General features: G+C 38.2%; 3 protein-coding genes across 6 annotated transcripts in view; 1 reads left to right on the forward strand and 2 right to left on the reverse strand.

The window, feature by feature from the left end:
- The window catches only part of LOC127507058 (probable polypeptide N-acetylgalactosaminyltransferase 8), a 129,098-nt gene extending 120,068 nt beyond the window's left edge, over nucleotides 1-9,030 (forward strand). Inside the window, exons 8-16 of one of the 2 annotated variants that reach the window (XM_051883936.1) lie at nucleotides 1,608-1,718; nucleotides 1,809-1,994; nucleotides 2,109-2,763; nucleotides 2,849-2,930; nucleotides 4,334-4,645; nucleotides 5,369-5,487; nucleotides 5,927-6,154; nucleotides 6,258-6,424; nucleotides 8,893-9,030. In XM_051883936.1, coding sequence (XP_051739896.1) covers nucleotides 2,647-2,763; nucleotides 2,849-2,930; nucleotides 4,334-4,645; nucleotides 5,369-5,487; nucleotides 5,927-6,154; nucleotides 6,258-6,424; nucleotides 8,893-8,971 — 1,104 coding nt within the window. In that variant the 5' untranslated portion in view covers nucleotides 1,608-1,718; nucleotides 1,809-1,994; nucleotides 2,109-2,646 and the 3' untranslated portion in view covers nucleotides 8,972-9,030. Of the gene's footprint in view, nucleotides 1-1,607; nucleotides 1,719-1,808; nucleotides 2,764-2,848; nucleotides 2,931-4,333; nucleotides 4,646-5,368; nucleotides 5,488-5,926; nucleotides 6,155-6,257; nucleotides 6,425-8,892 lie in introns of those variants that run through there. The other variant, XR_007928224.1, reaches the window with a different exon arrangement.
- A 103-nt stretch (nucleotides 9,031-9,133) lies between these two features.
- On the reverse strand, nucleotides 9,134-15,869 carry ada2a (adenosine deaminase 2a). Of its 3 annotated transcripts, XM_051883938.1 has the most exons (11): nucleotides 15,703-15,863; nucleotides 15,162-15,275; nucleotides 14,308-14,641; nucleotides 12,761-12,980; nucleotides 12,471-12,681; nucleotides 11,658-11,785; nucleotides 11,483-11,573; nucleotides 11,292-11,400; nucleotides 10,997-11,154; nucleotides 9,829-10,031; nucleotides 9,134-9,737 (listed from the first exon to the last, which is right to left on the reverse strand). In XM_051883938.1, exons 3-11 carry the CDS (start codon nucleotides 14,606-14,608, stop codon nucleotides 9,647-9,649), a joined length of 1,512 nt encoding a protein of 503 aa, XP_051739898.1. In that variant the 5' UTR covers nucleotides 14,609-14,641; nucleotides 15,162-15,275; nucleotides 15,703-15,863; the 3' UTR covers nucleotides 9,134-9,646. The 3 variants fall into 3 exon arrangements, with proteins under 3 accessions (XP_051739898.1, XP_051739897.1, XP_051739899.1); XM_051883937.1 differs by lacking the exon at nucleotides 15,162-15,275 and having other exon boundaries at nucleotides 15,703-15,869; XM_051883939.1 differs by lacking the exons at nucleotides 14,308-14,641; nucleotides 15,162-15,275 and having other exon boundaries at nucleotides 15,703-15,824.
- Nucleotides 15,870-17,711: 1,842 nt separating this feature from the next.
- Nucleotides 17,712-25,723, reverse strand: part of LOC127507019 (chromatin remodeling regulator CECR2) — a 33,261-nt gene continuing 25,249 nt past the window's right edge. Inside the window, exons 10-18 of the mRNA XM_051883860.1 lie at nucleotides 25,067-25,196; nucleotides 24,852-24,889; nucleotides 24,653-24,744; nucleotides 24,445-24,571; nucleotides 23,671-24,029; nucleotides 23,384-23,533; nucleotides 22,548-23,286; nucleotides 20,631-22,422; nucleotides 17,712-20,480 (exon numbers count right to left, since the gene is read on the reverse strand). Coding sequence (XP_051739820.1) covers nucleotides 20,423-20,480; nucleotides 20,631-22,422; nucleotides 22,548-23,286; nucleotides 23,384-23,533; nucleotides 23,671-24,029; nucleotides 24,445-24,571; nucleotides 24,653-24,744; nucleotides 24,852-24,889; nucleotides 25,067-25,196 — 3,485 coding nt within the window. The 3' untranslated portion in view covers nucleotides 17,712-20,422. The remainder of the gene's footprint in view (nucleotides 20,481-20,630; nucleotides 22,423-22,547; nucleotides 23,287-23,383; nucleotides 23,534-23,670; nucleotides 24,030-24,444; nucleotides 24,572-24,652; nucleotides 24,745-24,851; nucleotides 24,890-25,066; nucleotides 25,197-25,723) is intronic.

Here is a 25,723-nt window from a genome sequence, read left to right on the forward strand (position 1 = left end):
CGCCATATTGCGCGTTACACTTTCTCCCATTCAAAACAATACAAGTGACACGTCTTGTGTTATTCTATAGACTTTGATATTATGCAAAAGAACAGCATATAATGCATAATAAGATAATAATATAATAAAATTAATAAGCAGCAACTATTTCAACATTAATAACAATAAGAAATGTTACTTGAGCACCAAATCAGCATATTAGAATGATTTCTGAAGGATCATGTGACACAGAAAATACAGCATTGCCATCACATGAATAAATTCCATTTTAAAATATAAAAATAGAAAACAGTTATTTTAAATTGTAAGTTTTTACTAAAAACTTAAAAAAAAACTTCTTTCAAAAACATAAAGGAAATAAAGTGTAAATGCGTTCCCTCAATTTACTAAATCATGTGCATGATTTATACATCGAGGGAACAAAATAGTAAATCGTGCACACGTTTTAGTAAATCACGGGAACGAAATAGTAAATCGTGCGCATGTTTTGGTAAATTGAGGGAACGAATTAGTAAATCATACGCACGATTTAGCCTACAATTTTTTTTCCTGCATGTCATGTCCAGGGCTCTGTGTTTTTCAGTCTCTGGCTGATGTACACCATTTTCCTCCATGGAGGCATATTGCATCATCAAGGGTTTCTAAATCAGGCATGAGTTGATACCACAGAGAGGATGGCGTCGTGAAAATCCTCGTAAACAGGACTGACAGGAGGAAAGGATTCAAAAAAGGAGTTCGAAGCAGCCATGGAGGATTGCAGATGTTTTATTGTGTGTTGTTGTGTTATCCACTGTATGTTTTGTATGTGTGTGAATTTACGTGTGTTTCTGCTGTTGAGATGATTCTAGTCTTCAGACTAAAGAGGCGATCTAGAGATTTTTAATTTTTTTTTTTTTCTTTTTTTTTTTGACAAGGCTGTAAAGATTTCAGGAAAAAATATAGTATGGAAATGTTATTGATTTGGTTGACTGAATAAGCTCTAAAGCCCATTCACACAAAGAATGATAGCTATAAAGAAAACTATATTAGCTTTCACACCAGCGGATGATATCATTCTGCTTATTATAAGCACGGCTTGCAATTTTGTCATCTGCCACTTTAAATGCTTGAGCTCTTTTAAGTAGGATGGATTCTGATTGGCTGTCCATGTTTTTATCGTTCATCAGCTGGAAAAAAAAATCGTTGATCTGTGCCATTATCATTATAGTTGTGGTGTGGAGACTGTTATTCTTTTACATTTTTTAAATTTTTACCACTATATTTTTATCGTTATAGTTACAGTTATCGTCCTGGTGTGAACAGGCCTTTAGACTGAAATCTGTAAAACAACAGCAGGTTCAGTTTGATTTACATGATGTTCCAGTGATGAACATGAAATTTACAATAATTGTGTGCCAATAATTGTGGCCAACGTGAACATTTCTATCATAATGAGAGCCCCCCACCCCCTCCCCCCTCAATTGTTTTACTTCAATTGAGGGGGGAGGGGGTGTTGTGATTTTTGTTGTGATGTTGTGATTTTTAAAATTTTTTTATTATTATTATTTAACAAGGGTGCCAATAATTCTGGAGTTGCCTATATTCAGTTTCTTTTTCTGCATTGTTAGGAGTCCCTCAGTCATGGGTATCCTTGTCGCTGATCGTCAGTTCTTAGGAGAAATTTGAGTTTTGGATGAATGACAATTTATGGGGGTGAAAATGTTGAACTAGGAATACGTGTAAGTTATTCCTGCACATTGTGGCACCAAAAAATGCATATAATATGTAAAAAGTGCTTGGATTTGATCAATATCTTAATAATAAAACAGCTCTGGCTCTGTGGTGGGAGTATAGAAGTGGTGCCATGTTCAAAGATTGCTCACATTGAAAGAGCACATAAGCCTTATTTACCGGATCTCAGCAAAGCCATGATTCGAAATGCTCTGAGAGTGGCTGAAATCTGGATGGATGAATATAAATCAAATGTGAATATTGCCTGGAATCTCCCTCTAAAGGTAACAGTAATCGTAAACATTGTTTCAAGGTTAGTTCAGGCTAAGTTGAATATTTCATTGATCTTCATATCATCACCCTGGACCTGGTTAACAAAATTACTGTTTTTCCTCTAGGATCATGGGATTGATATTGGTGATGTGATCGAAAGAAAACAGTTACGAGAGAAACTCAAATGTAAGCCCTTCAAATGGTATCTGGAAAATGTTTATCCTCTGCTAGAAAGCTGGGAAGACATAATGGGTTATGGCGCAGTAAGTTGCTCAAAGTCTTCTGATATACACAATTTCCATCCCAAGAAGAGATAAATAAAGTTTAGTAAATAGTTGATCCATCTAAACCAGTCATCCCCAAATTTCTGTTGTTTGTTTCTCATGACAGTTGAAGAATGATCTTCTAGAAGGATACTGTATTGATCAAGGACCAGTCTTGAAGAAAAAAATGAGATGACTAACTTTTAAGCCTAGTCTAAGCAGTTTATGCAACCGGCAACTGCATGAGAAATAACAGAGAGAGGGCGCCATTTTCTAACATGTATATTCAGTCTCTTAGCAACGTGTTTGTTTATGGGTTTCTCGGTTCGTGACATCCAGTTGGTCGATTGAAACATTTCATTGTATTGCTCGCTATATAGATTTATAGTGTTGATATACAATGGATCAAGTTGAGCTTATGTCAGACCGAATCGCAGCTGTTCAACTTGACAGAAAGAGAAACAGGGAGCTGCAGCGCCGAGAGAGGATCTTTAATGATAAAGTCCGCACGATTGGAGTAAGTCCGTTTGCTGGAGACATCTTTATACAGCTGTAAACAGCATTTACAAATTCGTTTTTTGTTTGTTTTCTATCTTGGACAGCTTGACAAGGATGCTCTCGACTATCAAGTTAAAGAACGAAGAGAGAAAGACCAACGCGAAGCAAATGAACTGAAAGTCTATGGTGAGGACCAGAATCTGCAACAATCAAAATAAATAAATGATTTTCAATTTTCAAAAATGAAATACTGATTTTTTTTTTTAAAGTATTTTTGTTTATTCTGGATCTATTATCAAAAAAAATAATAATAATAATCATACAAGTTTTTGTGATTTTTATGATAGACTTGCGTCTTGCGCAGCACATGTTGAACTTAAAGGGATAGTTTCACCCAAAAATGAAAATTATCCGATTTACTCACCCTCAAGCCAGCCTAGGTGTATATGACTATCTTCTTTCAGACAAACACAGTCGGAGATATATTTAAAAATATCCTGGCTCTTCCAAGCTTTATAATGGTAGCGAACAGGAGGCGTGTTTTGAAGCCCAAAATCAATGCATCCATCCATTATAAAAAATAATCCACGGCTCCAGGGGGCTAATAAAGGCCTTCCGAAATAAAGCGATGGGTTTTTGTAAGAAAAATATCCATATTTAAAACTTTATAAAGTAAAATATCTAGCTTCCGGCAGACGGCTGTACGCAGCGATTTGCAGCGGAAGAGTGAACTCTCAACTGACGCACGACGCAATGACAAACGCGGACGTGCACCAGTCATGAATTAGAGGTCTAATTTTAAAGAGAAATGTTGGAGGATTTCGATATAAGAGAAGAGGAGCTTCAGTTTGTTGCACAGCCCTATTTGTTTGAACCGCGAGAGGCTTACGATACTCCTACAACCTGCGTCATACATTGCGTCAGGGGTTACTCATTTGGCGCAAGACGACTTACACAGTATGCGTACGGTCGACTGGCGGAAGCTAGTTATTTTAGATTATATAGTTTTAAATATGGATATTTGTCTTACAAAAACCCATCGCCTCACTTCAGAAGGCCTTAATTAACCCCCTGGAGCCGTATAGATTATTTTTATGATGGATGGATGTATTTATTTTTGGCTTCAAAACAGGCCCACCATTCACTACCATTATAAAGCTTGGAAAAGCCAGGATATTTTTTAAATATAACTCCAATTGTGTTCATCTGAAAGAAGATAGTCATACACACCTAGGATGGCTTGAGGGTGAGTAAATCATGGGACAAATTTCATTTTTGGGTGAACTATCCCTTTAACATTTTCCTTTTAAAAGTGATTCCAATCATATTTCAAGCAATACAAAACCATCATAGAGAACAGTGCACATCTGAAGACTCTCAGCTAAAGGAAATAATCCATCATTTATCGGCATTAATATAACGGCCAAATTTTCTTATCGGACCGATAACAATAATATTAAAAAAGAACATATATCGGCCAATACCGATATGGTGGCTGATATATTGTGCATTCCTAACTTGAATAACATAAGTCATAATAACTACATTGAGGCTGACTCAAAACCTTCTTCCCTTGTGTGTTTTTGTAGCTGATGACCTGCTGTGCAGTGATCGTGTAGCCTGTGTCCTGGAGCAGCGGCAGAAGAAAGATGAGCATCTGCTGAATGAAGCCATTGTGCAATTTAGGCAACAATTCCAACAAACTACCAGCAGACGTGAGTTTGATTTGAATGATCCAGAGCTGCTGAAGAAGCAGGAAGGGGTGCGGATACTTCCGGGACTGACTGGAGAAGATCTGGCCCAGAAGGACCGGCTGAGGAAGCAGCAGGAGCAGCTCAGAGCATGGAGCCTGCAACAGCAAGAAGAACTGGAGCGAGCAAAACAACAGCTACAAGAAAAAGGTAAGTTCACTTGCTGAATGGCAGGCCTAAAAACTGTTCATTTTCACCAATTTTTTGTGACTTTTTGTCCCAGTCTTGAATGTTTGGCTTCTTTCTGAAAACTGTACATTATGCAGGGGCAAAGCCATATTTTCAGATATGAAGGAGACAGAAATATCAAGTGTAATTCCATTTTTTTTTTTTTTTACTGACCTTCGTCTAATTGACAGGTTTTAATTTTTGCTTCTAATTGGCTAAGAAATCAAATAAACTGCTAAACCAATCATTTGTATTCTATAATATTTTTCCTATATTTTTGTAATGACAGTTTTATTATTGAGTTATTAAAGAGTTAATGCCTGTTCACACCAAAGACGATAATTATAACGATAACGATAAACACATAGTTCTAAAAATTATTCTAAATATAAAAGAATAGAGTCCACACCACAACTATAACAATAACCAGCTGATGAATGATAAAAACATTGACAGCCAATCAGAAACCATCCTGTTTTAAAGAGCTTGAGCATCCTGTTTTAAAGTGGCAGATGATAAAAATTAAAGCGTTATCGTCCACTGGTGTGGACATTAATATAGTTATCGTAATGGTTATATTTATCGTTATCATTCTTGGTGTGAAAAGGGCTTTACCCATAAATCTTGTAAACAGCCAATATTAATCGCATAAATTATTTTTCCCAGCCCTAGTATCAATGTTTTCTCTTTTTACAAACTGTATAGTGCATCAGTATGATCAAAGCAGACTATCTCTGGACAACCGAGCTCTTGAATTGCAGAAGATGGAGGAACAATGCAAAAGAGCTACAGCCATCGCCACCAAAAACTTTAACCTGGCACTGGTGAGTCTCTGACGACTTAAAGGGATAGTTCACGCCAAACTTTAAATTTTGTCTTTACTTACTCACCCTCAAGTGGTTCCAAATCTTATTTTCTTCTGTTGAACACAAAAGAAGATATTTTTGAAGAATATTAGTAACCAGACAGTTGATGGACCCCATTGACATCTATAGTAGGAAAAAAACACTATTGAAGTCAATGGGGTCCATCAACTGTCAGGTTACCAACATTCTTTAAAATTGTTCTTTTGTTTTCAACAGAAGAAAGAAACTCAAACAGGTTTGGAACAATATGAAGGTGAGTAAATGATGACAAAATTTTAATTTTATGGTGAATTATCCCTTTAAGTCCACAAAGTAGAGACAAAAAGAGAAAAATAGGCTGTGTAATTCACAAAGAACTATAATTTTCCCATTGTTCCTTGCTGCTGCTTGACCACAGGCTGCAGAAATCACACATCGACGTCTACAAGAGCATCATGAGGAAGAGGAAAACAACCAGACGGACATCCTGAACCAGCTAAATGGGGACCTGCTGATGGAAAACCCTGAACAGAAAGTTAGTGTGCTGGGTCTGTCTCGCCTGCGCAGGGACTGTTACAAGGGAATGAGTCCTAAAGAGCTCCAGCAGTACACACAGTACCAGCTGCAGCAAGCAGAAGATAGGAAGGTAAAGCCCAAAAATGACTTTTATTTATTAATAGGTAACATCATGAAATGTTGCAAAAGATCAAAATACAAGTATTTGTTAAAAACCGAACAAATGTGTGCAGAGTGCTGTCACGAAGCAACGGGAGAAGGAGCTTCAGGAGCATCACGAGCACATGACATCAGCCCGTGCTGCACTGCTGCTAGAAAGACAGCAAGCGCGCTTTAATAAGGAGCTGCGCAGGGCTTTGGACAACACCAATGCACAGCTGGCCCAGGCCCATGATGCTCAGTGAGTTACAATGGGTTTGATTGACTATATTTGATTAGCGTACACGACTGAATTAATAGTTTTACAATAATTTTAATTAATTTGAAAGCACTGATGTTGTGAGGACCCTATTGGAATTGCTCCGTTTATTCTTCTTCTTCGTTGTCTTCTCTAAAATAAATTACATTTTCAAAGGGCCTAAACATGCTGAAAAACTCATGAGACTTTTCACATATCTCAGAAATGGTGAAAATTGACATCTGATATGGGTTGCAGAAGTCAGTGAGGCAAAGTGACTCAATAGTGCAAACTACTAAATTTCAACGTAACGCCCCATGCGCTACCTTAAAGGGTTAGTTCACCCAAAAATGAAAATAATGTCATTTATTACTCACCCTCATGCCGTTCCAGACCCGTAAGACCTTCGTTAATCTTCGGAACACACATTAAGATATTTTTGATGAAATCCGATGGCTCAGTGAGGCCTGCATAGCCAGCAATGACATTTCCTCTCTCAAGATCCATTAATGTACTAAAAACATTTTTAAATCAGTTCATGTGAGTACAGTGGTTCAATATTAATATTATAAAGCGACGAGAATATTTTTGGTGCGCCAAAAAAAAACAAAATAACGACTTATATAGTGATGGCCGATTTCAAAACACTGCGTCAGGAAGCTTTGGAGCGTTATGAATCAGCGTGTCGAATCATGATTCGGATAGCATGTCAAACCGCCAAACTGCTGAAATCACGTGACTTTGGCGCTCCGAACCGCTGATTCGACACGCTGATTCGACACGCTGATTCATAACGCTCCGAAGCTTCATGAAGCAGTATTTTGAAATCGGCCATCACTATGTAAGTCATTATTTAGTTTTTTTTGGCGCACCAAAAATATTCTCGTTGCTTTATAATATTAATATTGAACCACTGTACTCACATGAACTGATTTAAATATGTTTTTAGTACATTAATGGATCTTGAGAGAGGAAATGTCATTGCTGGCTATGGAGGCCTCATTGAGCCATCGGATTTCAACAAAAATATCTTAATTTGGCTTCCGAAGATTAACGAAGGTCTTACGGGTGTGGAACGGCATGAGGGTGAGTAATAAATGACATTATTTTCATTTTTGGGTGAACTAACCCTTTAAATAAATTCTGAGGGCACATCCTGCATGTCCGAGATAGACGCATTCCTGGGTCAACATATTTCGTTGATCCTGGAACAACATTCCGGTCCGAAAATGTAGTCCAACCCTATCCCTAACCCTATCATTTCAGAGGGAAATGATATGTGAATAACACTGATGTAGAAGCACGTAACCCTGGTTGTAAACCTTAAAGGGATAGTTCACCCAAAAAATGAAAATTTTGTCATTTACTCCCCCTCAAATTGTTCCAAACCTGTATATATTTCTTTGTTCTGCTGTACACAAAGGAAGATATTTGGAAGAATGCTTGTAACCAAGCAGATCTCGCCCCCTAGTGACTACCATAATATATTTTTTTCCTACTATTTTTACAAATATCTTGCTTTGTGTTCAGCAGAACAAAGAAATTTATACAGGTTTGGAACAACTTGAGGGGGAGTAAATGTAAACTGACAAACTGTAAACTTCCCTCAAATCTGATTGGTTGATTGGAATGTTGATCCATGAACATGTTGCACTTGTTGAAATCAGGTTCTGCTAACATGCCAACAAATTTCTGTATTCTGTAAAACAGGTTGCATTGCTTCTGGTTCAGGTCTTTTGTATGTGCTTCATTAAATATAGAGCTGTTTTACTCAAGATGCCTTCAAAGGAGCATAACCGATGTCCATTGCATATGGTGATTGATATCTAAAAGTATTTTTTTTTCTAACTAACATTTGGAAATTAAAATTGAATAAAATGGCAACAGTAAAAATAACTAGCTGATTGATATCGCCGTCAGTTCATACTGCTGTTAACACTTAACACAAGAGGATGCGATGAGACCTGTTTTCCTGTTCGTTCATGTGACGTTCGACATAAAGCCTTCAAAAAAGTCTCTTAGAGCCATAGCCTAAACCCAACAGGAAGTCAGCCATTTTGAATTTTCTCTGCAATTTTTGCCATTTCCAGGCACCATACTTTAACAAACTCCTCTAAGAGATTTAATTTATATGATTTTAGCATTTAAAGTTAGTCAGTAGACAATATTACATAAAAAACTTAAAGGAAAATTAGAAACGTGTCATTGGCAACTAAATTAAAGTACTAAAATTACTGAAAAAAACTAAATCTGAAATGAAAATAAATTGAAGCTAAATAGAAATATAAAAAAAACTAATACAAATGACAAAAACAGCAAAATTACTAAAACTTTAATTAAAATGAAAACTGAAAATAAAATCTAATGAATTCAAAAAATATGAACAAATACTATATTCGTATAAAAAAACAATTCTCTGTTACTTGAGTGGTTTATTTTGTAACAAATGCAAGCACTGTTTCCATTTACAGGAAGAAACAACTTCAGGACCTGTCCACCAACATTCCTGACGAGCGCTACTTTTCCCAGTTCAATACCAGCAGTAGATAAACTTCACAGCGGGAACCTGAAAGACGAACACCATCAGGGCTCAGCGATCGAGGACAATACACCATATCATTTTACAGTCAACACCTTAGCTTTAAATAGACGGGGGACTCCAATGGAAGCTGCACAATTTTTAATAGGTCACAAAGTATACGGAGGCAAAAATTATATGGAGTTGTCACAGTAGTTTTTCTTTATTTAAACATTCATGTTATAAACAAAACAAGTTACATATTCATGAACAACTGAAATCACGTAACTTAAAACAACCTGCCGAGGTCATTAAAGTAAAAATATACTCTTTACAACTTTACTATTTACTCTTTTTTTTTCATTAAAAAGAACTGACATTATAAATCACAAGTTTTATGGTTTATCAGGTGTCCTGAGAGTGTTCTACACTGTAAACACCTATATGCTGCTGTCATGCAAAGTTTAAATCACAATTAGTATTTACAAAAGAGTCCTCCATTTTGTTTCAGTGGAAGTACAGATGATCAGTACACAGGTTTCTGCACCAGATGGCAGCACAGGCCAGTTCAAGATATTACATTAAGTTCTTCACATGAAGTAACAGTGTAAATTCACACCCCAGTAAGTTCACCAATATGATAAACAAAAGGGGGAAACATCCTGTAAACAATGCCTTTACAATTGTCCTGGTTTAGAGACTACCTGTCAAAGTAAGCTTTCCAAGACAAACTTGTCCCATTTTACCAGCAAAACCTCAATAGCCTTTTTCTTTCTTTGACTTGGCAAAGAGCTGTACCTAGAAATGAAGTTACAAATAAGTTACAAATAAATGGCATATAAACTCATCCTAAAAATCCTAAAATATGACACTTGTAGGTATGTGTTACCTGAGGGAGTTTATGACCAGCTCTTTCAATGTGCCTAAATTAAAGCTCATTCCTCCAAAGCCCATGAAGGCTTCATAGAAATCGTGTGAAAGGCCAGTGGCCCCAAAGAGAGCTGGATCATCCGAGCTGATCACTACAGGATGACCCTCAGCCATCAGCACTGTCGCCGGGTGGTCCCGCAAGTCTGAGACCAGTTTCAACACCTGACAAAGAGTCACAGCATTATTAGTATTTTCAAATAAGTGTCCATTCAGACATTTGCAATGAAACATAAATATAGCAACGACTGAAAGAGGAGCATAGTGGAAAGTTGAAAATATGTACCATAACCTACAGATTGGGAAAAGTAAGATTTTTTTATTTTTGTTTTTGAAAAAAATTTATACATTTACTCAGCAGGATGCATTAAATCGATCAAGAGTGACAGTAAAGACATTTATAATGTTAGAAAAGTTTTCTATTTCAAATAAATGCTGTTCTTTTGAACTTTCTATTCATCAAGCATCCTGGGAAAAAGTGTATCAAAGTTTCCACAAAAATATTAAGCAGCACAACTGTTTCCAACATTGATATAATAAGAAGAAATGTTATTTAAGCATCAAACTGGCATATTAGAATGATTTCTGAAGGATCACCACAGTAATAAATTGTAATAATATTTCACAATATTACTGTTTTTACTGTACTTTTATCAAATAAATGAAGCCTTAAATCAGAGACTTATTTCAAAAATATTTTAAAAATCTTACTGACCTCAAACTTTTGAACAATAGTGTATATCAATTTCAAATAGTAAATAACCTTAACATAACCCTAAAAAAATATAATTAATAGAATATTTACATTTTTATATTAATATTACATATTATATACATTTATAATATTAATATTTTCTATATTATTATTACATATTTATTATATTGATATTTACTTCACAATTTCTCTAATTTATAAACTGTTGTGATTGTAGCATGTTTATTATTATCACAAACATACATGGACAATCATCAGAATTGTGATTTTACCTAAATATAAATAGGAATATAGCTGTCTAAACAGCTATTTGGTTACTGATTAACACTTAAACAATAAAACCAGGAACATGCATTAAGGAAGTACCTAGGATTAGTTTTGACTTTACAGGCATAATGAGTGATGAGTGACATACCTGATTTGAGATAGGGCAGATTTCAATTGGTACACCCATCTTTTTAGACATCTCTTTAACTACCGGGTGACGTGCCAAGGCAAAGCCATGACCAATACGTGTGGTGTTGAATAGAAGAGCATCCATGAGGTTCTGATCAACATCTGTTCCCTGTGAATCTGTGTGGGAAAAGCGAATAAAGTTACTATAGCAACCGTGAAAAAAGAACAAGCACTCAATCTTTTTGAGCCTAAAGGACGACTTTGAGTTACACTGCTTTGTACCAGATGAAAGAACAAAGATGTCAAAAGAAAACCTGTCTCTCCTGCATGGAAAAAGTAGGGCAGGTTAACACCCCTGTCTTCAGGTAGACTCAAAGCATCCTTGAAGTACCACAAAGGTCTTCCAAGGTCTTCTTGTCCTACCTGGAGTTATAAAAATTCTAAAGTTTATTCACGTATTGTGTATTTCAGCAACATGCTCATCACTGAACCATCAAATACTCACAAAGTCAAAGCCTGCCATGGTATCTGGAAAGTTCCTTTGTAGTGCCATTGCTTCCTCTACTGCCTTCACTGCCTCAGTCGCATTTATTCCCCTAAGAGCAACAGGAAATGATTTCTATTCATTCAAATCTTCTTGAATAAGACAAATATTTGAACTAGTTCAATGTTTATCTCACCTGTGGACGGTAAAAATAACCCGAGCCCCTAAGAAGTCTGGGTAGTGTGCCGTAAATCTCCTCACAACTTCCTGGCAGGCCCGCATACTCCAGTCCTTATCATTCAGTCTGCCATCAAGTTCATATGTCTTGATATTTTCAAATAAACATGAGCACATATTAATTTTCATTTATTGTACACTCCATTTTATATGGAAGCTTATTTCCGCCATGGAATAAAAAAAATAAAAAACGTTTCAAAAGTTTGACTTTTTTTCTCAGAATTGTGGGTTTATATCGCAATTCTGACTTTATAACATGCAATTGCGAGTTATAAAGTCAGAATTCTGAGAAAATTTTTGATCAGAATTGGACTATAATTCGCAAGACTTTATAACTCACAATTGCGACTTCATATCACGCAATTCTGACTATAACTCGCAATTGTGACTTTATATCACACAATTCTGACTATAACTCGCAATTGCGACTTTATATTACGCAATTCTGAGAAAAATGTCAGAATTGTGATATATAAACTCGCAATTATCCTTTTTTTTATTCGGTGGCGGAAACAAGCTTCCATAAAAAAGTTAGAAGTGCGAGATGTAAACTCGAAATTACGAGTTTGCAATTGTGAGATATAAATGTGCAATTGTGAGGAAAAAAAAGTCACATTTTTGAGATATAAACTTGCAATTGAGAGAAAAAAAAGTCAGAATTGTGAGATAAAATGTCGCAATTACCTTTATGTTTTATTCTGTGACGGAAACAAGCTTCCATCATTTTAAAAGGATTTTGTTTTTGTTTTTTCAAGGGTAAATTTATTCATACCGCTGGCAGAAGTGCTCTGATTTCCACAAACATGATGTTGTCCTCATAAAACTGTCTGAGACCTTCATAGAGGTAGTCTTTGAACACAGGTGCATAGGTGACCAGACCGTAGGCCACCAAGAACGCCTTCTCAAATCTCTTCCACACGATATCTTGACTAGGATAGTCTCTGTCTGGGTCCTCAGTGAAGAGTGTGAGATTTCGAATGAAACTATGGAGGCAAATGAAAATTTGAGACAAACATCCCTCAGCTACAGTCTCAGATTTACTGCAGGTTTCTCAGGCTCTACCTGTTGTCCAAATCGGTGCTGTTTTTAATCTTCTCCCTGAGGGATCTGAGCAGGGTCCATGAGGAGCAGTGTGGACGAGATGCAGGCTGTCCAGAAGAGAAGACAAACTGCACGGTCTGCTCATCTGTGAAGCACACGTAGCAGTTCTCCCTGTAGGTCACGTTCTTCACTAGCCAATCCACATCTACCATAGCAAAGTCATGAACATGAAGGGCCGCACCTAGACAAATGACAAATCAGGTAAATCATATATATATATATATATATATATATATATATAACATTTATTTCACACTGAAATAAATGTTTTTCTCCAAAACACATTGGCCACAATTATTGGCACCCCTAGAATTTCTTATGAGTAAAATATCTCTGAAGTATATTCCCATTCATATTTACATTTTTTTTAGCACACTAGGGTGATCATGAGCATCATGTGCGGTGAGGAGGAAAGTTTGAGTGGCCAAAGACTCTCCAAGGATCACAGCTGGAGAATTGCAGAGATTAAGCCTAAAAAAAATTAACAAACAGCACCTACATCCCCACAAGAGGGTTTCAAGAAAAATCCTCTGCTTTCATCCAGAAACAATCTCCAGCATATTCAGTCATCAGACAAGACTGGAACTTCAAAAGGGACCGGCTTCTATAGTCAGATGAAACTAAAAAAAAAAAGAGTTTTTTGGCAGCAAACCCACCAGATGGGTTTGGCGCACACATGGAAAAAAGTACCCCATGTCCACTGTTAAATATACTGCTGGATATTTAATGTTTAATTTAATGGGCCTATTTTACGGCTGGAGGTCCTGGACATCTTGTTCAGATACATGGTATCATGGATTCTATCAAATACCAACAGATAAAAAAATCTGATCGCTTCTGCTAGAAATCCAATAATGGGTTGTGGTTGGATCTTCCATCAGGACAATGATCCAAAACAAACATCAAAACCAACACAAAAATGTGTCACTGAGCACAAAATGAAGCTTTTGCCATAGCCATCCCAGTTCCCTGACCTGAACCCTAAATAAAATGAGTGGAGTGAACTGATGAGGAGAAGCACCAACATGGAGCTGGGAATCTGAAGGATCTGGAGAGATTCTGTATGAAGGAATGGTCTCTGATCTCTTGTCAGGTGTTCTCCAAACTCATCAGGCATTATAGAAGAAGACTCAGAGCTGTTATCTTGGCAAAAGGAGGTTGCAAAAAGTATTGAATAAAAGGGTGCCAATAATTGTAGCCAACGTGTTTTGGAGAAAAACATTTATTTCATAATGTGATTTTCCCCCGACTTTCAATTCATTTCCTTCAACGAAAGGTTATATTTTTGCTAATTTTATGAATTAAAGATCAAAAGGATAAACAATGCAGATTTATTTTTACAGTCATCTTTGATCATATTTACCAAGGGTGCCAATAATTCTGACCACCACTGTATATATATATATATATATATATATATATATATATATATATATACACTATCTTAATATTGTTATACAGTCCAATCACAAACTACACAATATTAATGCATCATTAGATTACTGCACCTTTAGGCATCCTTTGAATCAAATTAAAAACAGGACTTTGATCGATGAAGCGCTTTGCCTTGAAGAAATGCATTGATGGTGGGAACGGTCCTGCTTCCATATCATGCTGCTTCAGTTTCTGAAGCTTTGAGTCAAGCAGTTTCTCTCTCTCGTCCAGTGTTATATTGCCTCCTGTCCGTCTAGATGCCTCCAGCCTTATCAGAGCCTCCCGCTTCCTGGGATCTGGTCCACAATTACATGATGCACACCACAGAAAGAGCATCCATATCCACATCTGGTCCCTTAGTGTCAGTGTGAGCATGGCTGTGATGTAATTCAACCACTGATCTCTGTGCTAATGGTGAAAAGTAATGAACGAGTGGATTGTTAATTACTTAAATGTGCAGTACAGGACTTTTTGTTTATGCTTCAATGGCTGATAATACTGATATTTAATACTGACAGATGATGCAGTGCCACGCAAAAGTAAATGTTTTTTCCATTACTGTATCCATTTCAACCATGATTGATTATGATTCTAATTTATTAAATTATAATGAAAAAAATAAAGTGAGTAGAAACGTGCATTTGTCTCACCCATGATATATTATGAGAGTAAAATGTATTAATTTACAATAAAAATTAAGTGATTAGTATCTGACTAGTCATGTGATCTTAAAATGGCAGCCACCAGAAGGGGGTCCTCTTTTATGTAGAATAAAACCTTTTATTATGAATTCATTAATATGTCACCATTTCATGTGAATGTGCATTCATTTAAACATTTTTTTGTGTTTTATATTTTAAGGGGGAAAATACTTTTTCATTTTACTGGTTTAGGCTGAATGTACTAGCAGTAGTGAGACTGCCGTTACCTGTGATGTCTGCAGTTATAAAGAAAAGGGGTTTTGCCCACAGCTTGCACTTCTTTTTTTCAACTCTCATCTCTGACTTTGAGACCAGTTTCAACCATCAACCACAGCTGTTCCCTTATATCAGGGGAAAATCAGCTGTCAGCTGTTTGCAACTGTTTACTTCTATAAGCAAAATATAAACTATGGCATATGACAGAAATTAAACCTATCAATCCTTCTAAAACAATGTGACCATCTGTTACAGACCCAATTACTTGTAAACAACCCACATGACACACAGCAGACTGTGGAGCTGCGCTTTACCTATTATCAGTCATGATTAAGTTGTCTAGCTGTTGTCACGTTTTCTTCATAATTCACTGCTGATATAGTTTATAAACGTCTGTCGAATTTCAGTTTTTAGCGTTAATTATCATGGAAAGAGGTTTTCACCAAAACACATGAAAACTGCACCAGTAACGGTTCCCTGAATTATTCCCAAATAAACTTACAGAAAAATAAATGCATTCCGAAACACAGCGCATTAAAAAAGATGTCTTACCTGGCGATTGAATACAATATATCTCTACAAGGACACCGGCAAGTTATTGTTTTTAACCGAGCTTTGTCGACTTCAAACCAACTACAGGCTTCCACAACAGAAAGTGACGTCGTGTTTTTGCTTGAAGATCATTGGCTCTGCTGTGTGCCACTGCGCGTGAAGAAAAGACCTGAGAGGACAGAGTTTTGTCGGCGTATTCAAAATCTGGCTAATATATTAGCTTAATTTCGGTCTTGTTTTCCAAAGTTTAGAAGTCTGTAGAGACGGGTGATAAATATGAACGTGATATCTTTCACTATTATCATCTGGTTTCTCAGGTTCAAAAAACCCTGACTGAAATCTTTGAGACTTTCTGTGAGTACACTAGCACAAGAATATTTCGTCTGTCTGTCCATTATATATATATATATATATATATATATATATATATATATATATACACACATTTTTACTTTGATTATGAAAGAATACCATGGTATTGTAAATGTTGGAAAAATCATGGTACCTTTTTGTATAGTGGTAACTTAGTTAACGCGCATGGTTTCAGTCAAGGCTTAAGCCTAGTCCCAGACTAAAATGCATGTTTGAGCTGTCTTAACTGAAAGCAGCTTGCACTGACATATGCAAGCTCACTAGCCTCGAGTACCATATATATATATATATATATATATATATACACGAAATATTCAGAAATATTCTTTTGTGCGTGTGTATATGTAAGCAATAAAGTACGAGAGGCTGTACTGCGTCTTGAATAAGTCACGACGTGAAGGCCGTGCCTTATTCACGATACAGCACTAGCCTCGAGTACCTTATTGCTTTTATAAAACGGTTACCACATGATACAGATATTAAAGCCTAAAATATGTATAAATTCAACTTTCGTGAAGTAAACTTTTACTAAAAGCCTTCCTTCCGCCGGAAAAAATAGTCCCTGACCGTGAACAGCAACAGAAGTTATAATAATAATAATAATGTAATAATGTAAGACTGTCTTTATGAGTCAGTAGCGAAGACTTTTATATTGAAAAGACTGAATTGTTGTGAACACGGAACAAGACGCAACTGACAAATGCTTTGACTAGCGCTATCAGTCATGGGAAAACCCATTAACTGTTAAAAGGACAAGATAATACATTGGACATTTAAACAGATTTTTTATGATGAACATAGGACTGACCTGAAGGAAAATGCTAAATCTGAATGCAGGTAATAAACTCACTCACTCGATCTCTTTCTCACAGCACTCTTCTACATAATACAGTAAGCTTCAATGAACAATATCATTTGAGAACATACAGTTTACGTTGCTAAGAGTGGTTGCTAAGGGTGTTGTGTAGTGATACACAGAACCGTTGGGTGAAGCAGTCATAGCCGTGTTTTATCAGAATCAAGGACAGGAACTAACCATATATATATTATATTATATTATATTATATTATATATATATATATATATATATATATATATATATATATATATATATGTTACACACACACACATACACAGTAGGCTATATACACTATCTTGATAACCATGTAAGTTAAAATGTAATCAAGTTTAGTACTAAGTCATTACATTATGGCCTGGTGTCATAGACAGGGCTTAGATTAAACTAGGAGTAGGCCATAGTTGGATATTTAAGTAGCTTTTATAAACATGCCTTAAACATTACTGGTGTGCATCTTGAGACAAAAACAGTGGCACTGAAATATTTTAAGATATGTCAGTGCAAGTTGCTTTCAGTTAAGACAGCTCAAACATGCATTTTAGTCTGGGACTAGGCTTAAGCCTTGACTGTGAAACCATGCGTGTTAACTAAGTTACCACTATACAAAAAGGTACCATGGTTTTTCCAACATTTACAATACCATGGTATTCTTTCATAATCAAAGTAAAAATGTCACTGTACCATAGTTCAGGTAATGCCACATACTTTTAGTAGTGCCATGCACGTTTTCATAAGGGAAAATGCACAGAAAATTGACAACTTGAAAACAAGAGCAAAATCTAATGAAACGTAATTTATTCTAAGAAATGTACAGTATAGAAAATACTTCGGTCCATTTCCAAAATAATTTGTTATTCAGGTAAGAACTTGTAAACTTCACATAATGAAAGTTACAGGTGTCGTTTTGGATTCCATCTTTGCTAATGAGGTAAAGTGAACCGTTTCAAAACAAACATGAAAAGAAAACACTTTTATATTAAAAAGACAACATTTTTACAAAACATAAGAGCAAATAAATATGATTCACATTAAACCAGCTAGTTACTTAACTAGTACAGACAGAATAGATGGCAGCAGAGATGTTGAAGGGTGGATTTCAAGAGATACAGATCTGTTACCCAATACCCACCAATAAGTAAATGAAAAAAATAAAAACATCTGTACACAGCAAAATTCAAACATTCTCGTAGTTCATTACAACTAAATCATCCCTTTACATATTAACAGTGGAGCAGGACAGTCCTCTGACAGACTGCTAAAGTGATACAACTTCACTTATGAGCTAAGACAAGTACAAAATAGTGGACAACGTCCATGTCAACTCACAGCTGCTAGTATTTATATATCCCTAGTTCATAAAATACATATAAACAGTTCACATGTCCACAAAAATACTCGCACAACATTATGCACCATCACAGGTTTCTGGGACAAAAGATCTCAGTGTACCACAAAAATCACTGTCAAATCCTTCGTACAAGGTGCACAACCTCTTTTCCTCTTTAAAGTGTGGATTCCATACAACAAAATGAGGGCAAAAATTTGAACCTAGGATGCTGCCTTCATTTCACTTATGGTTGTAAACACCAACATTCAAAAAGTGGAATGCAGATGTTTTAATCATTTTCAAACTTGGCACTGATAAATTAATAATGACCATTCGGTTTTGCGAGTGGATATATTAAGGCTATAGTGTTGATTTAAGGATCAAGCCGTCAATCATGAAAAAGTGTATTTCAGAGTACAAACAAGTGACAAAAAAAAAAAAAAAAAAAAGATCTTTACATGCATCTGTGACAGGAAACAGAGAATGTGCCACATTCTGGCATTATGAGGTAGATATTCTTGCTGCCATATTCTCACAAATTGCCATTACTATTTGATGTTTTGTTGATGAGCGGAATAAAATAGTAATTCAGACAGATCACAAGCAGACACATAAAAAACAAGCAGATATTCAAAGTAATTCATTTAGTGCAGGACAATAGGAGCAATGAAAATAAAACTATTCTACTCCGTTTTCCATTCAGCCCTCCTCCCCCATTAAAAAAAAAAAAAAAAAAAAAAAAAAAAAAAAAAGCATTTAAAACAAATATTAGACTAATTCAAAGAACAGTGTGACAAATGACATTAACCACAAGTACTGCTTGTCTGGTTCCTGTGTCTGTACTGAAGATCACAGATGAATTGACGATAATCACAGTTCCAGTGACATTTCATTGTAATTTTTTCACTGAATATTCATTTGACAATACCCGTATTAAAACTACACCCTGAGGACATATTCAGTAAATTGAATTAAAAGAAGAAGCATTTATGTAAAATATGAGCACATTGACATTTCTCCCATTTGATAAAAGGAGCTACAAGGGTACTTGTACAAGTCAGTGTAAAGGCTGATACTCTCTCATCCAATGCATTGTTAGTATTGTGACCCCAGCTGGTTATTTTTTGTGACAAATTCAATTTACATTCCAATATGTGAAAAACATTTTAAGATTGATGATCAATGATATCAGGTGACAAACCAGCCTTCAAGGAATCCCAAAAGCTGTGTCTGTATCTGAAATCTGATTCATTCTGTGCACACATAATCTAGCAGGACACAACACATCAGAGATAGAGACAACTTAAGTGAAAAGTTAGAATTTAGTCCCATACTAAGAAGCACACATCTAATTTAAGTCCAAGGCCACTCATTCCAGTATGAAAGACTATTCCTAGTGCATAACAAATAGAGCAGCCAAATTCTCTGCCAGTCTAAGAAAATCAAAGACAATCTTCAAATTGAAGTGGCATTAAAAGAATGCACATCACCAGAAATAAAGTGGATACTATGCTTTAGTTGAGATGAACACCACCTCGTTAATACACTCCAGGTGTGGTGTTTCCCAGTGGAGCAGAAGATCCATCTTTTATTCCTTGAGTTGAATTACTACATCTAAAATCATTCACAGAACATTCAACAAGTCAACATAGTCTAGTCTGTCCATAGAGCTTGGAAAAAGCTACAGTAGTCTCAGTACGTTCTTTACTACACCTGAGTTTGAACTTTGAAATGGAACACCAACTGGCAAATGGCATCTTGCTCTTCTCATTGGCAGGAAATTCAGTTTCTTTACTTCCTAAGAAACAGCCCATGCAAAGGAGCTTGGAGATGTTGCTCCTTCGTAGGGAATGAGTCCAAAGACATTCCAGGCTGAGAAGAGAAGCTGCAGACCAGTATATTGGAGTATAAACAGTATTAACAGGACTGAAGATTCACTGCTCTTCACTGGTCAATGGTTACTGAGCAAGCCTCTTTTCTAAGTGGGTAGGATCGGGGCTCCAATTGGTACAATAACTTGCCTTTTTCCAGCAAATAATCACAATCAGTCTTCCTAATTGGTCCTGTGGTCTCCATTTTCTTGTATATTCCAGGACATAGCAGTGTTGTAGGTGGTGTTCATTATCCTTGGGTTGCCAAAGAAATATTTTTTTTTTTTACCTTCATACTCCTTGTTTATTGCCTGGGCCATTGGGAGATGGCGTACCCAACATTTGGTGCCTATCAGACAAGAAGAAGAGTTACTACAGGTAAGGAAATTTGATGTGAAAGCATTATATAGACAAATGTTGGTGAATGTGTAAGTAGATCATTTTTTTGAATCCAGATCAATTATGTCATAAGATTTGAGAAGTAAATGAGATCTCTTACCCAGTGCGAAGTAACTGTTCTGCAACCACTGCTCTTTGAGGAACCATCATTCCCTGGAAGTGCCCTGCAACATTTGGATGCCTGTACATAGCCATTCGAGTTTGACCTGGAGAGAAAGGCAGGTGCTGGGGCCTCTGTAAAGCTTCCATCAAATGTGGATGAGGATGCTGTGGTGCAAAATGTGCACTGGTAAACTGCTGGCCAGAATACGGCCCACTTCCCATCATATGGGGTGGATGAGCACCACTTTGCTGCATGCTGGGATGCATGCCACGAGGCCCATATGGGAAACTGGGGTGCAGCTGAGCTGTAGTACGATGTCGAGCTGTAGCATTGTGGCTGTCCAGGTCCAAGATCTCTTTTGGGCTCTCTGAGCGTTCAGAAGGCTCTTCAGTTCTTGCTTGCTTGGCAGGGCTGCCATCCTCTCTATTCTCCAATGCACTGCTATGAGACCCATCGGGTAAAGGACTGGGTGACATTAAGCTCCCACCAGATCCATCTGAGCCATGTGGAGACATGCTATTGTCCTTGTGTCGTCCATTAAAACTTCCAACGGATGGTGATGGGTAAGAATTGGGCATCATTGGGTGTTGAGGCTGGTATGGAGGTCTAGGCCACTCCTCAGGTGAAAATCCAGGTCTGCCATGTCGGTGGTGCTGATAGAACTGCTGATGCTGCTGGAACTGAGGATGCATGCTGGGATGGCCCTGAGGATGTTGTGTAGCCATGCGATACTGGTATGGGACACCTTGCTGGTGATAACCAGGATAGTGTACAGGATTTTGATGAGGGTTATTACCCTGTGATGGAGGTCCCTGGTTTGCATAAGGCTGGTGATTTGACGGGTGTAAAGGTCTACCCATCTGTGGACCAAAGTGTTGGTGTGCTGGCTCACTTACACCATATTGGGCCACAGTGTTGCTCTCTGGACCCTGAGAGTGTGCTGGAGGAGCCTGATTGTGAAGGGGTGCTGGCTCCTGCCTTCCCAGCTGGGTTTGTGACTTTGGACTGAAGGGCTGTTGTTTGTAAAGCCCACTGGTACAATCAGTCCTCATGTTAGCATTGCTGCTGTCTTGGGAAGCTGTACTCTCACCTGATACTTTCCTGCTGGTAGGCTCACAAGGCCTTTGGTCTCCCTGATCAGCCGGAGAGGGCTGAGCAAGTGGATGGGATACAGGGTGGCTAGGAGGTAGAGAGCTGAGAGTTGCAGGCTGATAAACACCTGGCTGACCCCCCTGAGGTGGAATCTGTGGCATTCCATGAAGAGGTCCTGCCTGTGGGCCTCTGACAGATCCGTTGTGTGGTATTTGCTGTGAACCGTTCTGAAAGTACTGATTAGATGCATTTTGTGGCATCTGTTGAGGAAGATTCTGTAGAATATGTGGTGGAACATTCTGAGACTGACGTTGAGAACCATTCTGAAGAAACTGTGGTGGAACATGTTTATGGATTTGTAGAGAGGGGTGCTGGGGAGTTTCATCTGGGGATTTATGGGTCATTGGCTGAGGACCATTTTGGGGAAATGAAGAATCATCTGCAAATTTTTGCTTTAGGGAACCTGGTTGGGTTTGAGAATTTGGGTGGTCACCATTGTGGATTTCCTCTGGATTTGACAGTCTATGTCTTTCTTCATTATGATTGGGACCTTCCGCACTTTGAGTGGACACAGATGCCGAAGCTGTTCCTAGTAAAGGATGCTCAGATGTTTCTGTTGGATTGGGAAGAGAATGGCTGTCAGCCTTGGTCAGAGCAGTCTCAGTTGACTGTTTATCACCAGATTTTGGACTTGAACCTGTCAGGATATACAATGGTGTTAAAATGTGGTTAAATCATGGAGGTGCCATCAAACTTACCATATAATTTTCATCAAATGCAATAGTGCAATGCCAAAAATATGGCCAGGAATACCACTCTTACCTTTGGGGGATATGGGAGCATGCTGGTTGTCTGCAACACAATCTCTAGAAGGTCTGAGAAGATGGTTTTCAGGAGAAGACAGTGAAGCAGAAACTAAAGCATTACCACCACTTTGTGGGGTGGACTGAAAGTTCCCAACATGATGAGTTGATGAGGTCGAGAGCTGCTGGAGGGCGATCATCTCTGGACTATCAAGCATGGATGCCAAATGTGGCCTTGAGACCTGAGGGGCCCCTGGTAGTCTTTGGCCAGTAGGACCTTGGGAGTTGACAGAGGGCATTCTATATTGACCATTTGTCACTGCATAACCAGTACTGTGTGGAGGACGGACCATGTTGTGATTGTATGGATGTTGGTTAGTCGCACTTTGTTCTTGCATCATAGGTCCACCAGGTGTCGGCTGCCCCTGATGGTTCATGGGTGGCCACATCCTGGGCATGTTTATGCCATGGGGGCCATAAGGAGGGTAGGAACTATGTATTGGGACACCTGGGCTGGAGTACCGGTTCCCCACAGGCTGCATGGACTGCCCTTCTGGATGTTGGCGTGAAGGGTACATGTTGCCTTCAGGTGGAGGGGCACAGAGGCCTCCAGGCTGAAGGGCCATTGGCCTTGGTCCAAGAGAAGGACCATGAGTGGGACCAGGATAGGAATGTTGCTGATGTGGAGCTTGAAGCGGCCGGCCATCAGGTCCAGCTGGGTATCTGGGACCCAGATGTGGACCATTTATGTGGGAACCCTGATAAAACAAGAAAAACATTATAAACAACCTTCAAGAGTTGAGTTTACAAATTTTAAATGATCAAAACTAATACTACTGATCGATTATAACATGCCTGCATGTTGTAGTGAGGTATATGCTGGGTTCCATGGTCCCCCGGTGGCCTGGACATGAGGGGCCTCTGTCCAGGATATGGATACTGGGGATCAATCATCATACGTTGAGCATACATCCCTGGTCCTGAAGGACCTCCAGGTCGTTGAAACTATATGCAAAAAGAGCACATCTCTTATGAACTACTGACAATAACAAGTGCACAGGGAGAACTTCAGTATAATGGTCAAAGCTGTTGTTTCAGCTGTAAACAATAAACAAATTTAGAAACCGAGAGTGTGGTCTAACCTGTTGAGCAGGATGTAACATGCCAGCCTGTTGCTGTCCTGGGTAGATGTTATGAGGATATGGGGGACCATTGCTGTAGTGTGGGGGAGGGGGTTGTAAAGCGGATTTGAGTTTGTCTTGTTGCTGATTGTTTCCCTTGCCACTATTGGACGTTTTACGTTTTTGAACCTGCTCAGTGGCTCTGATCAAGCTCTCAGGACCTGACTGTTTGTGACTTTTGCTCTTTTTCTTATCCTTGCGATCACGGTCCTCACTGCTCACATGAAACTCCTCGTCTGTGTCGCCATCCTCAGAGGGGAAGTGCTTCAGCAGGGCTCGGGTAAAGCAGCGTTCCAAGGACTCAGCCATTATTGTGTATTCTGAGGAAATACAGACAGGTAAGCATTAGCACACACACATTTGATTTCATCTCCCCATGCAGAGCAAGCACACCATCTAGGTCACAGAACCACAGTTGACCTCTGACCCCACCACCCCCAGGGGAACGCATTCTGATGGATGGATGGCTCCAGGGAGGGGAGCTGTGGGGCTGGAATGTCTCTGTGGCACTGCAGGACCTGGCGCACTAGAGGACAGCTCAATCACTCTCTATTAATCAATGTCAGAGCCTCTCCACATACTTCCACTACTAGCATGACTTGCTTTGATTATTGATCTTTTAACACTGCTACACATTCCTACATTTTGTTGAGTAGATTACTGTTAAACAGTTTCACTTCTGCTTAAGATGCCACAAATCTGGCTAACAAAACTGTTTATTTTAATCATATTTACCACTCTCTTCTCCGTTGTATTCCAGACAGTTCTCAAACATAAGCTTTACATCAGCCACAAACTCATCCTTAGCAACGTACTCCCCATCATTCAGCTTTCTCTCAATGGTGGACAGGTCCATTGGAGTCTGATGAAACATTTTTAACATCTTATTGATTTATTCTTAACAAGGCCAAATAAATTTCTTTAAAACAGCTTGTATGCCCACCTGTATGATTTCATGATAGTTGGGGGCATATGACTCATCAACGGGCTCCATGAAGGGCCATGCGTCTTTGTGAGCTTTGAGTGCCTCCAACACTGAAGAGAAAATAGTTTTACATTAATTCAGTGGAACTGCTGCAAGTATTGAATGAGGAAACGAACACTGGTTTGACCACATCACAAGCACCATTGTCCAAACGTACCTTTGTAAAGAGCAGTGTAATCGTCATCCATGTCATAACTACAATACAGAAATAGAAGTGAGTAACGGATAGCAACAACCACCATAAAAAAAATAAAAAAAAATACACATAAAAGCTTATACATATTAATTAGCAAGTAAAATTAACATCAAATGTGCGTTTGGAGACTATTAGCAAGCTAATACTGAGTTTGAGAGTTAAAACAGAGTCCTTACAACTCTTTGGTGCGACGTGCTCGACGAATAGGTGAGTGGGTCTCCAGATTTAGCAGTTCAGGGGGAAGTTCTTTCCCTTGGGAAAGCAACCAGGCCTTCTCCTCTCGCTGCTTCCTTCTACGCGCACGCTCTGAACAACACAAGAACACATCAATGAATGACAGAATAATAAAGCCAGGTTTTACACTTACCATTAATAGTGGACTCGTTACCTGCCCACTTGTGCCTAGGCCAAGGTGATGAAAAGTTGGCAAACAAAAAGTAGCAATAAGAGCAAATCATCAGGCAGCTTTAGTAGGCACATTTGATCAAAGGGCACAGGCAAGATAAAGGGGAGAAGCGCTTTATGTGCTGACATTAAAGGCCCTGACTGACACACCCTGCTGGGAGGATTAAAAGAGCTTGAGGAAGAAGCCACTGGAGAGAACTGCAGGCTCGATCTTCATCCATAATACATTAATGTGGATAGGCCCATCAGCAGCAGCACAATCAAGAGTTAATTAACCCGCTGACAGAGGATATCAGAGCTGGTTGATTCTCACGAGGAGTGAGGTTGATCGTTTCCCCTAGCTCAGCTCTTTGTACGATTAAAGCAGCCTTGGGTTAAAAGCAGGCTGATTTCAAAACTGCCATGTTGAGACAAGACCACAGAATGTG

This window comes from Ctenopharyngodon idella, chromosome 24, assembly GCF_019924925.1.
Source record: "Ctenopharyngodon idella isolate HZGC_01 chromosome 24, HZGC01, whole genome shotgun sequence".
Classification (NCBI taxonomy): Eukaryota; Metazoa; Chordata; class Actinopteri; order Cypriniformes; family Xenocyprididae; genus Ctenopharyngodon; species Ctenopharyngodon idella.